The 15,659-nt window shown below is 40.3% G+C and overlaps 1 protein-coding gene across 1 annotated transcript in view; it reads left to right on the top strand.

Moving 5' to 3' along the window:
* Positions 1 to 15,307, top strand: part of ALPK2 (alpha kinase 2) — a 618,993-nt gene extending 603,686 nt beyond the window's left edge. The window contains exon 14 of the mRNA XM_086960478.1: positions 9,848 to 15,307. Coding sequence (XP_086816604.1) covers positions 9,848 to 10,055 — 208 coding nt within the window. The 3' untranslated portion in view covers positions 10,056 to 15,307. The remainder of the gene's footprint in view (positions 1 to 9,847) is intronic.
* Positions 15,308 to 15,659: the final 352 nt, after the last annotated feature.

The following is a 15,659-nucleotide window of genomic DNA, read 5'->3' as shown; positions in this document are numbered from 1 at the left end:
ATTCTAGCATTCTCATTACCCAATGTGCTGTGCGGGAGGTAGCCTTTCCTGAACCCTTAGTAGAAAAAACCACCACCAAACTCTGTTACCCACACATACCTTCTGAAACCGGCCTCGCCCTCGCCAGTGTCCCACGGATTCGCAGAACCACCACCGGAGGAAGATCGTTCTCCTACCTAGCAGCTAAGACATGGAACTCCCTCCTCGCACACCTATGGCTGACCCAAGACCATCTCACCTTCAGGAAACACCTCAAGACCTGGTTATTCGAGCAATAGTAGGCACCCCCCCCCCTCCCTTCAGCGCCTTGAGACCCTCACGGGTGATTAGCGCGCTTTACAAATATATTGATTGATTGATTGAAATAACTAACACCCCACCAACACGCTAGAACTTCCCTCTCAATAGTGGAGTAGTTCTTATATGCATCTTTCAGGGGCCTTGATGCGTACGCTGAGGTAACATCCTTTCCATTTCTAATTTGTAACAATACTACGCCTATCCCTAAACTACTAGCATCAGTTTTGAGAATGATCTTATCTCTAGTGTCGAATGGTTTTAACGCAGGTGCGGACGCACTATCTTTCTTCAACCCCAAATTCTCTTGCATACACATCACACCATACAACGCGTTAATACAGGAGCTTCCTCATACATCTGGTCTTGTCAGCAAACATGAATGAACTTAGAATAGTACTCGGCCAATCCTAAGAAAGACCTAAGCTGATCTTTGCTACTTGGAGAAGGAGCTTCCTCAATCACCGACACCATTTTCATCTTGGGAGTAATATCCCTTTCTTCTATCTAATGTCCCATTCTTGTTGCCACTGAAATGGACCAAGACTCTAGTCTGATGGAGGTAAACGGTTTATTCAAGCTCGGCTGAACCGGGAGGGAGAATTCCAGAAAATGCCTAATTGTTATATTCCAGGTTGAAATTTTCCTGTTCCCACGTGTGGGCATGAGAATGCTTTATTCCTCTTCAGGCAAAGCAGAAGAAATGAGGGAAGGTAGGTTAGTCACCTTTTGGTGAAAGCCAAGACCCAGATACAAAACTAGTTTGTCTAGATAGTTTGCCAATAAGAAGGTATAATTGACAAAGCATCCAGTCCATCCAGTCTATGGGCTCAGGTTATTACAGGCACTAGAAAAACACATTCTATGTCAGATCATTAAGGTCAGTAGCCTCCTTTGGACTAAAGGGAAATTCCTCGGGGCACCTCCAGCAGAAACCAAGTAGGTTTTCCGATTGATGAACAGAAGTTGCAAGAGACGGACCCTTGCCGTCTTGGAAACGCTGGTGCCCATGAAGCGGTAGTGCCGCATCCAAGCGTTTTTTTCCCGATTAAGGAAAAACGCACCCTTTTACACGAGACCACAATTTGCGGTCTCTCATTTGGACTAGGGCAGGACGCGCCTTAGCGTGTGCGGACCACCCAGTTCAGAATCTCATGGTCCTGACGAAAACCTTTGAATGTATATAATGGTTGAAACAGGTAGACCTTTTTAATCATTAGTTTTTGTATATTTCACTTATCACATAGCACACTTCGCTATTTTTAAAACACTTCTTATGACACCAAAGCCTTCCTAACTAGGCACAGGTGCCACATCTTTTTAACAAGGTTCAAGCACTCAAGAATAAACACTTGGAGTGAGTAGTTTTGAACCTTTTTTAATACATGTCTTGATAGTTATGCACACATAAAAGAAAAATACTTACCAGCTCCACTGTAGTCAGGTGTCGCAGCACACCCTATAGGCACTCGGCCTATGGGGTGGGACCCCGATGATGAAGCATGTCACCAACCAGGTTGGTGAGTGAGGGTCTTCTATAAGGATATGCATTATCCGATAACAGGTTGGGGCAAACTGTGCTGACTAGAGCACACAAGCTTAGATCCAGAGAAACATTTCTCTGCCTCTGAGGGGTTACTCCTCTTTTGTTTTTTCATAATTAGTTCCGGGGACCAGGAGTTCCCACCTCACATAAATCTCCCTTACTCTCTCTTATTGGTATTGAAATCTCAAGAAGGATCAGATGACTTGAGTGGAGCTCGCTAACAGAAAATCTTCTCAAAAGCCTACTAACCGGTGTGATTCTATTTTATCAAGGCCCCCCCAAGGGGATGTGATTGCTGACCATTGGACACACACTGTGGATAACACTAACCCCTAGTCAAAGCCTGTAAGAATTTAAATGACCACTTTGGATCAGAAACTGAGGGAATCAAGGATCTATCAGGTCACCAAGAGAAAATTGATGACCAGCGATAATTTCATCTGCTAAATCTACAATGGGTTTCCTGGTCTGAAGCTGCAAGAGGAGCAAAAAGGCATATATTCTTTAAACCCCTTCTCTCAGTAACCAGACCTATTGACAACTCTGAGGTAACGAAGTGCGGCACAGATGCTATGGCTCTAAAAGTAACTGGTGTATTCCCTAAATCTTTGGCTTATTTGTTTACGATATGATGAGCTAAACAAAAGTCAAAGGAAGGAGAAAAGACGTTGCTATCTTGGTCTTCTATCTCATTATCGATTCTTTGAATGTGCGAGGCTGAGAGGGCTTCATGATGATTGTCTGTTCAATTCATTATTTTTTATGTTAAGGCAGCCAGACCATGACACAGTGTCCCTGCCTGTTGAGATACAAAATGGTGATTATTAGTTGGTGGCCATGTAGTCTAACATAATCAGTACAACTGGAGCCTTTGAAAGAGAAGTACAAAAATAAAGGGCATGAAAACTGCCATCATTTCCTTCCAATTTAACGAATGACATCTCACCACTGGAGGCCACTTTTCCCGAACTGTATAGGTACCTAAAGTGGCTCCCCAACCCATATTGTTTACATCAGTGGTAAAAATAATTAGAGGAGGGATACCCCCTTTGAGGTTTGCAACAAGACACCACCATTAAAAGTCCTCTTGAGTACTGTTGGTTATTGGCACCCAACAATCCAGGTCCTAGGAAGGTGCAGACCTTATTAGGAGATTATGTTTTTCCCAGATATAGGCAAGCCTGTGGCACCATGAACGCACATGATGTCTAATAACAAGAAAAAAAGCACAAAATAAAAAGTAATTTGTATTGTCTCTGGAAGAAATATTCTACTTTCTGAACAAGACTCACCATGTGTCCCTGGATCCGAAGCAACCCCTTTGCCAGGGCTGAATCCAGGTCGAACGGGCTTAACAAAACTTGTTGCAATATGATTACTCTTAATGCAGGGAGAAAGCCATAACCTAGATGTTTGGGAATGTAGATTCCATTGAACTCCAAGTCTTGTGTCTGATCAATATTGAACAAGCAGTGGATGTATCCTCATGAAGCTTGATTATTGATGAGACATGTATCAACCAATACTCCTGGTAGGGATTGACTACCAATGATGACCTTCTACAAAGAATCTGAGATTTCTATGGTGGGAAGGAACATTTGGATATGGAGCCAGGCATCCTAAAGATCTTATGCTGTTTCCTCTAGACAGTAAAAGAATGATATGCTTTAGTGCCTCCATCTTGAAATACATCTTCTTAAGTAAGAGGTTCAACATTTGTAGATTTATGATGAGTCTTATGTCACCTAAAGCTTTCTGTACAAGGAACACTTTGGAATAGATTCCATGTCCTGTTTTTGGAGGGGACCAGAGTAATTGCCTTCTTTACAGCAATTCTCTGAATCAATGTCTTCTGCTTTGTAGGATTCCGGGGACAAAATGTGGGAACCATGCTTTAATATGGTTGGATCAACTTGAATTTTGGGGAATATTCCTGGCGAACCACCTCTAAAGCTGACATATCTGTGATAGATTCTTCCCAAAAGGAAGAAGGATTAAATCTCCTTTGTCCTGCAGCAGCTTGCACTCCTTGCGGCAACACATCTAAGATGAATGGAGGGGTGGATCTATAGCTTTGGTCTGGGACCTGAACATCTGGATGTGCTTTTAATTCTAGAAGAAACATAATGAAACTTCTAGTTGATTTCCAAAATAGATGATTTTCATTAAAAAGGCATGTGCAACAGATCTGCATTTTGAGCTGTCTCCACTTTCTAGCATCTTAAATAGATCTGATGATGGGCAGTGGTATTTGAAACAGCAGCAGAAATTAAAGTCTTTAACATGTCACAGATAAGACCATATGAAAACGTGCATCCACATGCCTCATAATAGGTCAGCAGTCAATGCCCACCTGGATAGCTGTAGCCACTGACTGAAAAGTGTAACCAAAGATTGTAATGCGTAGATAGCATAAAAGACAGCTCTTTTGATCCGATTTAAGCCATAAATACTCTTCTTCCAGTTCCACTTTGCGACCCACCACATCAGATGTAGAAGCTTCTTCTGAAGAAGACTGTTCTGTCAAACTGGATAACATTGGTTTGTGCTTCAGGCCTGAGGTTTATTCTAACTCACTCTTTGTCACGGAATATAGATGAGGAATATAAGAATCCTTCCATTCCCTTTGTAGAAGTTCCCTGATCTCCTAGTTGATAGGAAGACTGGGAGGAGGATGAAATTGAAGCTGTTAAAACATGCCCCAGCTGGAACCTAGTGCTCTTCCTCCACAGGAATCAGAAGATTATCTGCCAAGTTCTTGAAAACCGTAGAAAGTTCAGATCTCTGAATCAAGTTTCCCCTGGGAATAGGATCTGGGGTCTGATTATCATCCTCCTATTCTGGTAAAGGCCAAAAAGAAGATGTAATTAGTTATATGGTTAATGTTAGTATCAGGAGTACTATGAGGTTTTAATTAATTCAAACTTTCTAAACAAGAGGGTTGGGATTCACATTCGTATCAATTAATGAAAATAAGTATTTGAATTGAAAGGTCTCACCTCCTTATAATCAGTGTGACACCCAAATACAGCAGTAACCAACAGAAAGGTGACAAGCCAACCTTTGAGATGGAACTTTAACTCGCAGTAACATTTGTTGCCTGATTTTTAATAACTTTTGATCAATTTGAGCTAGAAACGCATTTTTTGGTAAAAATCTGCAGATTATGTAACAGATGATGGATTATGTGGAAAATGTGGTCATTAACTGTACAAATACTGCCTATGCTATAGTACAAGTGTTGCAAAAATCAACAAGTCAAGGACATTGAGAGATAGATGTGTGCGTCATGAATAATTGATTAAATGTATGCCGATATTGCAAATAACGTTTAATGCTTCATTCAGCTCTAGCTCTTAATACAGCACTAATCAAGTGACTGGTGTTTAAACAAGTTGTGGAGTAAAAAGGGTCCAGGCAGGAAGGGACAGACAGAGATAGTAGAGTGAAGAGAATGGCATCGAGAAAATATACTGGATCTCATGTATCAAATTCTGCATACTTCTCCTGCTCCCCAGAAATTGCTGAAGGGAGCCATCTCCGGGAGATAGAAAAGGATCGCAGCAGATGTATCTTTCCATGACAGCCGGTTGTGCATGACAAGGATCAAATAGCTGTGTAGGCGATGCAACTATTAGATACTCTTACCAGCAAGAGCACTAGATAATGGTACATCCGGCACCTAGGGTAGTGCGGCTCCTGCATGAGGAAGCCACTCTGCGATCATTAATGCAGGATAAACCAGTCCTCCGACACTTTCAACATAACCAGGCATATGCATAGGCTGAAAACTACTCTGACTTGTGGTGTTTTCTAAGACTCAGTTCCTGTGCAGCCACTTGTTAGTGCTGGTGGTGCAGTCATAAGTCTGTTGGAGTATTCTACACCCTATAATCACTGAGTTCAATAAAGTTCAACAACAGGAGTAACATTTTGGCAGGTCAAGCATGCTGAAATTTATTGTGTGAAAAAGGACCTAAAAGGTCTGGAACATACAGTGAGCACCAACATATCCGTTTTGCTCCATATTGCAGGGCTAACCCTGGAATAAGCAATACCTGTCACACTTGTTAAATTTTGATCTCCAGGTGATTAACTTTTTAACAGGTGCTATATTTATCATGTTCCCTATGGGGCCACTTGCAATGAGGACCTAAATGACAGTTGGACTGGAGGGAATGCCACAATCAGTCTGCCACCTGTGCAGAATTTACAGCACCTCATGATCTTAAAGATGACTAGGTCTTTCATAATTAAACAATGTACCTTTATTATTAAAGGTATTGTAGTATAGTTCCAATATTCCCAATAGGCTCTGCGCATTGGAGTATCCTATAGATGTGAATTAGGACTTATGTCTACTAGGTCTCTATCGAATATATTACACTTAATTGTGAGTGCCAGCTAGCTCAGAGGTCACTATGAACTTTCTCGAATTCACAAGAAGGGATTCGTTTCTCACAACCTCATAAACATGACAACTTTGTTTCCCCAAGATAAAACTGATCTTCAGAGTCATGGAAACAATAGATAGATATTTTATTCAGTCATTCGTGCATGCTTCGTTTCACCAGAGGTGCAGATAAATAGAGAGACAGGCGTTTTCAATAAAAAGTATTTATTGAACAGTCTTCTTTCTCAAGCAGAAGAAATTAATTGCTTCAATCGTAAGGCTGGCTGTAAAGTATAATGCGTAGAGCAAGAATAGTATTAAAAAATAATACTGTAAAAGCATGGTATGGTTTCTAAGCCATAAAATACATACATAAATAAATAAAGACTAAAAGTACTCGACTGGTGCTTCTAAAATACGCCTACCCCGATGTACCTAATCTAAGTCTAGTACGAGGGAAGAAGTAAGTGTGGTGTAGCATAAGTTTAGTATTCTTTTGCCAAGAATCTATCCAATATTTCTCTTAAGTTCTAATCAGCTCCGTACCTTGGTTTAGAATGAAGGAGGTCTGGTATCTCTCTTGTCTCAGGACTCGATTTCCCAACACCCCGCAAGGGAAGCTTGGAAACACTGAAGCTGGATTTCTCGGCAAGAGAAAAGACAGCGTCTCTCTCAGTGCGCCTGCTGGAGGGTCGGCTTCCTTCGGCACTTGCTGCGTCGGGCAAGTAGATAATCGGACTGCTCCAAACCACCGTGTGTATGCGTGGGCAAGTGTGGGCATATTTATACCTTGAAGGTGCCGAGTTTGACGTAAAGGTGGACATAATAACGTCATCAAAGAGTCTCAGTTCTTTGAAAACTCCATGAGTTCTTGGACAAATCAATATTCAAGCAAGGGGAAATCCCTAACTGCTGAAGCTGAGTTTTCCAAGAAATCGTTGTGGATTTTCGGAACTAGTGGAAGTAGCCATGCCGTATTTGGACTGCATGAGCTATGTCTAAATATGGTTATGATTTCTATGCCTATATAAGGACAAGGTTCTCTATACCTACATAAGGGCATGAATCAGAAAAATTATACTAGGGTCCTAAAATGCTATACAACAGTATGGGAACCGATTATAACAAGTATTGGCAAGACCAACAGATCTAGCTTTAATGTGCTAAGTCACTAATCTCCACAACGGTCCCCACAACGCTAAGGGTGCCTGGCCTCCACCTTGGGGGTGCCCAGGAGTGGACGCCTCACAGGGAAAGCCAGGATGGGTTCCACAGCGGATGCGCCTTGAGACCCTTGCGGGTGAGTAGGGCGCTATACAAGTACAAGTATCAATTTAAGTATCAACACTGGCATGCACAAATACACACAGACGATTTGTGGTATATTTGTATCTAAATTGTTCCTTTCTGGGTAGTTTGATTCCCTTAACTGGAAAAAGTGTGCAGCTTCAGGCATTTGGGGATCAGAAAGGTGTTGATTGATAAAGACTATGGCAATCTTGATAGAATAAGTTGTTTCAAGCTGGGATTTTACAGCCTGTAAAATGTAAATAAAAACATCTGCCAAAGTTCTAAAGACATAACTCAAGTGATCGACGTCTCTCTGCAAACATAAGCGCCTCTCTCTCCCTCTCTCTCTCTCAGGTCAAAGCCATCACCTAGAAACCTTACAGACAGGGGAGTCTAAAACTGCTCCTGGGAATATTGCTAGCCACACCCCTCGGAGTGGCAACAGTGCAACCTAGTTATCTGTAATATAAACTCTGTTTTTTTTACAGGTGACTACAAATGACATATTTGTTTCCTGTGTCCCCTGCCGATCCCACAGCTAGGAACATTTGGGGCCAGGGGCCAGATGTAGGTGGCCATTTACCGGCCGGTAACGGCCGATTTCGGCCGTTACCGACCGGTAAATGCAAATTGAGATGTAGGGCCCTGTATTTTACAGAATCGGTAAATTTACCGATCGGTAAATTTACCGATTCTGTAAAATACAGAATCGGTATTTTATCAGATTCGGTAAAATTGATATGTAGGTGGGACTCTTCTGAGTCCCACAAGCATTACAGAATCGGTATTTTACCATCAAATTCTATTTGATGGTAAAATACCGATTCCGGTGTGCATGCACATGTGTGCATGCACACCTGTGCCATATGACAGGCAGACCTGCCCTTAGGGCAGGTATGCCTGCCACATGGCACCCGAACCTTTTTTGGGGGTGCTAGAGGGTGTCAAAGTGACACCCCCTGCACCCTTGTCAAAATCGGTATTTACCGATTCGGTAAATACCGACCGGTAATGCCCCATTCATTCCTATGGGCTTCAAAGCCCATAGGAATGAATCGAGCATTACCGGTCGGTATTTACCGAATCGGTAAATACCGAATTTTACCGATTCGGTAAAAGGGAACATCTGGATTCCCTACATACCAACCCCTCACATTTACCGAATCTTAATTACCGAATCGGTAAAATTCGGTAATTTTCGGTAATTAAGATTCGGTAAATGTTACTTACCTACATCTGGCCCTAGATGTACAAAAATAGGAATGACGATTACCTTATTGCGATTTCTTATTTTTTTGCAAATCGCAATTAGAAAATCACTATTCCTAATGAATTAAACTTTTTGTGATTCTTAGTGGGTCTCAAATAGACTTACCTCATGAACATTAATGCGGTAGGTTGCTTTTTGTGACCCACTGTGATCCGCTGCCATCACACGGATGGTGGCCTGCTGGGGTCGACAGACCACCATGCAGTTGCTTTTCTTAAAAAAATTAGATGCATTTAAAAAGAAAAAAATGAAACTTTGAAGTTTCATGTTCTGAAAGTAGTTAGAAGTCCCACGGACCACTGGTTGCTCCTAAAAAATATTTTTCCAACGATTCTCAAAAGGGAAGGGGGTCCCAAATTCCTATTTAAGAATGGGTTACCACCAACTTTGAGTTGACGATAAATTGCAAATGTTTTGCGAGCGCATTTTGATTGCAAAACATTCGCACATAACTATAACACAGTGATTAAGTATCAGAAAGGAACGTCCTCAACACATCCCTTCCAAATACCAAATCACAAAACCCAGATAGCGATTTGATACAAAGTTACTAAATCACAATTTGAACATTGTACATCAGAAAAAACAGTATTTGTGGTCGTAAACAGCCTAATTCTACAAATTGGGCCGTTTTGCGAATGCAAAAATGCTTCGTACATCAAGCCCTCGATTCTATATTTGTGCAATCACAGCTGCAGTACAACCATACAACGTTTTTTCCAAATGTCCTCATGTAAAACAATTAACCTCTTCAAGTCAGAATTTCACTAAAAATTGTGTAGTTGGAAGAACTGCAGGATCGATTTGTCAGGGCCTCCTGAGAAGTATTCCGCACACCAGAGAGTTGATAAAAAAAATTTGTATGTTGGTATCGCTTAATATTCAAACACATCGTGCAATGAAAAAAAATTACTGTTTTGCCTGTAACATCCCTATTACTTAGTAACCATTTATTATTCCAGTTGGAACATGTGTGAAACTTTGTTGTTCCCTAAAAAACACAACGGAAGCCATACAAATTAAAGGTTGTCTTATTTCTTTTTTTTTTCAGGTATAAAGGTTTCAAAGGCAACTGCTCCATTTCCTTCATCGAGCAATTCAAAGCTCTCCACCTTTGTAATAAATATTGTGAAATGATGGGGCTGCAGTCTTTGCAGAAACAGAAGAAACCTGCAGCAGTGAAGACGAAAGCACCTCCTAATCCCTCAGCAACTTCAAGAAAAACAGGGGCTGGCGCCAAGACGAAAAGCAAAAGATAACATTATGCCCACTCCGGGCAAGCTTCTGTAGATAGCAATTATTCTGTAAATATATTTTTCTACAAAAATGTGACTAAATAATTATACTTTGATAATGCAATTCTGTTATGAGATATTCTGATCTAGAGACTAAAGTCTATGGACTCTGCAAAGATGGCCGCAGTGTTCGGCTGTGGTACCGGCCCACACCCCACACTTTGTGGGGAATTGGGGGAGGAGCCTATCACTCTGCCTCCGCCTCTATTTACATGGAGAGGCTCTGGATGGATGAAAAAAGAGACTGCAGAGGCCGTATTTCCAAAATACCAGGGTCACTGGAAGTGATATCTTGCACCCTTTTCACCCCAATGACATCACAGGGTTGGTGCTCTCTTGTCTCAGCCGTGACCCTCACCAGTTTCCTGATTGCTGATGAGAGGTGACAGGAAGGGCAAGGAGTGAACACCACAGAAAGCAAGCATGACCGCTGCGTCCCTGAGACCAGGAGCAGGGCTAGCGGCACCCCATTGCACGCAATCACTGAACCTCTCTCTCCCTAATTCGTATCCATGGCTATCATCCGGTTCAGATCACCACCAATTTTTGGGGTGAGTTTCCCTCTCCCTAGGAACAACAAAGTTTTGAAAAATTAACCTGGGGAGGAGGTGAAGTCAGACAATCGTTTGAAAAAATTCCACAAAATGTGTCACTTTAAGATACCTCTTCCGGAAAACAAAAAAGTCCAATCCAGTGGTCCTCATTACTGTCTCCTTTTGCCTATACCTATTGATATTGACATGTCTTTCATAGTTTTCTTCACAGCACTAAGGCAGGGTTACGAATGGACTTTTTTGCTACTGTAAAATTCCGCTATGACAAATTTACATTTATTAGTGACAAACATTTCTCTAGCCAATGGCCTCTGTATCAAAGGTTTGCACTAGTATTTGGCATATCTAATGCTGCTAAATTTGTATTTAATTGCTATGGCATTATTTATTAACAGTTTGGAGAACTGTCATGCTTACTAATGCGCACCATCTGCTATGACTGCCTCGTTATTTCACACCAAGTTGTTTTTAAAGGGCAACAGCGCGTTCGTCTTTGGCCTATTTTGTATTTACTTTCTTGCACTAACATAGCAGAGTATGGCAATTTATGAAGGACTCTTGATTAAATTATTGTTATATTTATAAGGATAAAGTATGTGTCAGATACAGAACAGTATTAAACTTTTGTAAGGCCAGTGCCTTGCTTTAACATTGCATTTGTTTATAAAGATCTGGGTGAGTTCATGGGACTAATCACTATTTTATTTATTTCAATATTTTATTTATTTCCTTTTTATTTAGAGTTAACTATAACTTTGCTAGGATGTCAGAGCATTGTACATAATTTGAGAAAGCATGGGAAGCCCATCCAGTGAGGAGTTACATTGTGCAAAAGAACTTGATACTACGGACAATAAACGAAATAGTCTACTTGGACGTGGAGGTCATTTATGCTAGCCATGTCCTGATACTAGACTATGGCTGGCACAAGCCTCTATACACTTTATGGGCTCATAGTTGGGAGGTGTCCTGATGTATCTCAGTTGACAGTAAGGGCCTGATTGTAAGAGTATGCTGGAGAAAGAGCGCTTCATAGTATTCCTAACATCTACTTGAGGTTTTTGAGTCATAAAGGTGATCTTCCACTTGAGACATAGTTAAATTTTACTATGTGCAAGGTGCCAGACTAACCTAGATCATTTCGAAAACTGGTATTCTCAAAAGATATTCAATCTGTTCTGCTGTAGAGGGTCATCTAAAAATCAAGAAGCACGTTTTATGTCCATGTTAATTTATAATATGCATATTCAAGAAGTCTGATGTCGGTCATTCCGACATCAAAAAATTTGATCTTCAGCGATGGTGCCCTCTGTACCTATTATCGAGTATCATCCTAAAGGAGGTGCCTTCTTTGCTTTTAGTCCTACACTGGGGATATGGCTGTGCACTCTCACTATAATCTGTTTCAGAGTGGGACCATGCTGCTGCACTTTGACTGTTGGATCATTGGTGCGTCGGCCAGCCGGAACACCAGTTGCTCTCGGTCTTATTCCATTTGCAGTAGCATACCTCCCATTAGGAATTCGGGTTGTTTATGTTCTGTGCTGGTCATCTGCAGGAGCTTTTCATACCAAGGAGTCATAAACAGCTTTTTCGCTTGTTCCGTTTGTTGGTATTGCCTCTACCATGCTGATCGATGTTGGTAAAGGGATAGAGAAATTTCCGGCATGTTCCTAATTTGACAGCTCAGCTTTTCTAGTGATCTTTTGTTGTTTTCAACCTTTACCTGTTGCATATTTGTAAAACCTTCTTTGCACTGATATTCCATAGGTATGGAATCATGTGCTAGTTATGCTGTTGCACAAGGACTCTAAACTGGACCATTCGATTTAGGAAAATTAAACACTTTTTTCCAACCAACATGGAGTGTCTAGTAACTAAGACATTACACTCATTACTTTAAGGCAATGCATTCCTGGTGAGTTTGTTTCTGTTCCCGAAGTAAAAAGAGAGCCTCACTTCATGTTATCAGTGTAATGGATCAGTAGTGGCTGAATGTTTCCATATAGTTAGATCAGTCAGTGGGATGTGACATTGTAGACCATAACATAGTTAGCGGTTGCAGGTTCACCATCCTAAGCGGTAAAAATTCCTTACCATGGTATTTGTCATTATCTGCAGGTTGCTGCAATGCTTAGAAATGCTCCTGATTGTGTTCAACAGACATGGTCATCTGGCAGCTAGGATCAGCTATGCAAGTTTTTTACCTTGAATTCGGTGGCGGTGACTCGCATCTCTATGTGCTGTTTGGTAGACTAAGGCGTAAATTGCCAATGCACACTGAGCCATATTCAATATCTGAGAGCCTGAGAAACAGAATTTACTTGAGACATGTTAACCGTAGATCGACCAAGAACTGCAATTATTGATTATCAGTTCTCTAAGCCCATTCTTCATTTCAATTTTCTAGCCTTAGTTACTGGGCTTTGGATTTCCATGTCAAAACCGAGAAATCTCGGCACCAAGTCCTTGGAAAACAGCATTGTTTATTGAAACTACTGTGATAAAAATAAGCAAACAACCTCAACTATTTCACCTGATTTAAAAACTCAAAGCCATCATACGTGTGCTTTTACCTTGTCCGATATAAGTTGTAATGCCCTAATCATGGGCCTTCTCAGAATATCAGCATATTACCTAGAAACACCCCAGAACAGACCTTATTGGCCATGCACAAACTGAATACCATGGTTCACAGCCAACCCTCAACTGGCTGTGCATGACTGTATATTCAGAGGTGAATAGGCTTGGCGACCTCTTTGGTCCATCAAGTCTGATGCAAGAGTTGTATTCTGGGTAGATTGTGATGCTCCATCTCTATTTAGTTTCTGTGTTTTCTTTGTTGTGTCTTACAAAGATAATTTGTCTTCATTTCCTTCCTTCCTTCATCTAAGACCCTTTCTTGTGGAAAACTTTGTTAAGAGAGGTCTACATGAATCAATGACTAGCCTGCTAGAGGAAGACCTTAAAGACACGCCACTCCCATTTAGCCATGTTGGTCTACTGACATTCTGGGATTATCATGCTTAAGTCAATATGATCACTCTCTACGGAGTAGCTGCATGTGCCATAGTAGAAGACATACTAATCAAAGTGAGGATTAAAGTTTCTATCTAATCATTTGAATCCAATATTTCACTTTTTGGGACAGGACTAGTCAACACATTAGAAATCAAATGGTCTAAGATTGATGAATGAATGACCCATCTGCCATTTCTACTTTTTAATTGGTATAATCGCTTATTGCACACAGAAAAAACCCACATAGCATGTGCTATAAAGTCTGGTATGTTATGCATGTGATCCTTTATTGTGGAAGTTACTAGACAGTTAGTTGCAGTTAACCGCATTCAAACATGTCATATATTTTACTATGTTTTTAAAGATTTTACTGATTAAATACATGTAACCAGTGTATATTTTCAATTGTTTCTAATTGTTCCCAAGGAATACCTCCTTGAAGATTGTCAGATAAATAAACTACAATGCTGTGATGGTAATACTGTGATTGTTTGCTGCAAATGTTTACAATATGCTAAAAGTTGTTTATAACTGATATTTGTATGGAAATAGTATCTATCATTTGATCTGAAATATAATGGAAAGTGTAATATATTTTTTTCAAGTTTTTGGAAAAAATATCTGATTTGTGATGAGAACAATTAAATACCACCAATGGTATTGTAAATTGCATGCAAAACCTGGAATTGTTATGACTAGTCACTATGCTGTGTTATCTTATAAACATGATTTTGTATTTGCTTGTGTTGTAATTGGTTTATCTAATAATTCATCAAGTGCAGCCTGATGCTGCCACTTCCTTGCAGAGTTACCTATTACGAGTTATCATCCCGCTTGTTCTCTGATTTTATGGGAATTCTTCAGGTGGACACAGGAAATCAACAAGCCTTTCATTCAGCACCCTCAAGGCGGTTCCTATAAGCAAAATGTTCAACATCTCTAATTGTATTAGAAAATATAGTGCAACTATTGTATTAACAGTGTATGTAGAAAAAAAACGGCTGCAACAGCATGGACTGTGTCAAAAATCTTACACACTATTAAAATATTTCACTAATTACAGACCTAATTGGCACTTTGGGAAGTCCTTCTTTCTATAGCATTGTAACTGAAATTGCATGAATACAGCAGATAATTCTAGGTTTTGTGTTATTAATTACCTGCATTGTTTGAGTGGCAAAGTAAGTCATGCTATGTTAGGGGTAGTTCAGCCAGTCATTAACTTTTCCTTGGAAAACCAAGCCTCTATGGAAGTAAGACAAATCAAACCATAATTTTGTTTTTCTTTAAAATAAATTGTAAAGTGTTCGCAGGGATTAATGTTAAAAAGAAAAGCGAAGCAGAGACATAAGGAAGTGGGCCTGTTTCAAGGCATTTTTATAGAGGTGGAAGAAGTTCAGGACAAAAGAGAGTTACAAATGGAGAAATGACATACAGATGATGAAAAGTGAAAAGGAAACTCTTAAAGTGTACTTCTACCAGTAATTAGTTGTCCTTTTAATGAATAAATACTGAATAAACATTACTGCGGTTACGTACTACCATACCTAAACTCATACCCATTAATGGTCGCTTGTAAACTGCACTCCGACTTTCAAATTGCAATGCATTGTTTTGTAAATAAAAGTTCATCTTTGTTAACTGGTGTGTTTCTATGTATGGTTGTATAGCTGGCAGAGTGGACGTTTGTGGAAAAGAGACAGTTGTTAGATGGATGGGAGAATGCATGGATGCAATAATGACTAAGTGAATGAGTACATGGATGATTGAGAAACATTGGCTGATGCAGATAGCAGAAGCCTCAGACAGAAGTAACAATAATGTTATACAAATGCCAACAATTACTGATATTACGAAAGGGCACACATTACCTCATCATGCCAAGAGTGGCTACATTATGTCAACAATTTCACTCACTTTTGTCTGTTCAAGTTTTACGAAGGAGTAGGCAAGAGTGTATCAAGAATGTCCACAATAAATCAAACATCAAATC

The sequence above is a fragment of the Lissotriton vulgaris genome, chromosome 3_1, assembly GCF_964263255.1.
Source record: "Lissotriton vulgaris chromosome 3_1, aLisVul1.2, whole genome shotgun sequence".
Taxonomy (NCBI): Eukaryota; Metazoa; Chordata; class Amphibia; order Caudata; family Salamandridae; genus Lissotriton; species Lissotriton vulgaris.
The sequence above is the reverse complement of the archived record's forward strand: the minus strand, read 5'-3'. Positions and strand labels throughout refer to the sequence as shown.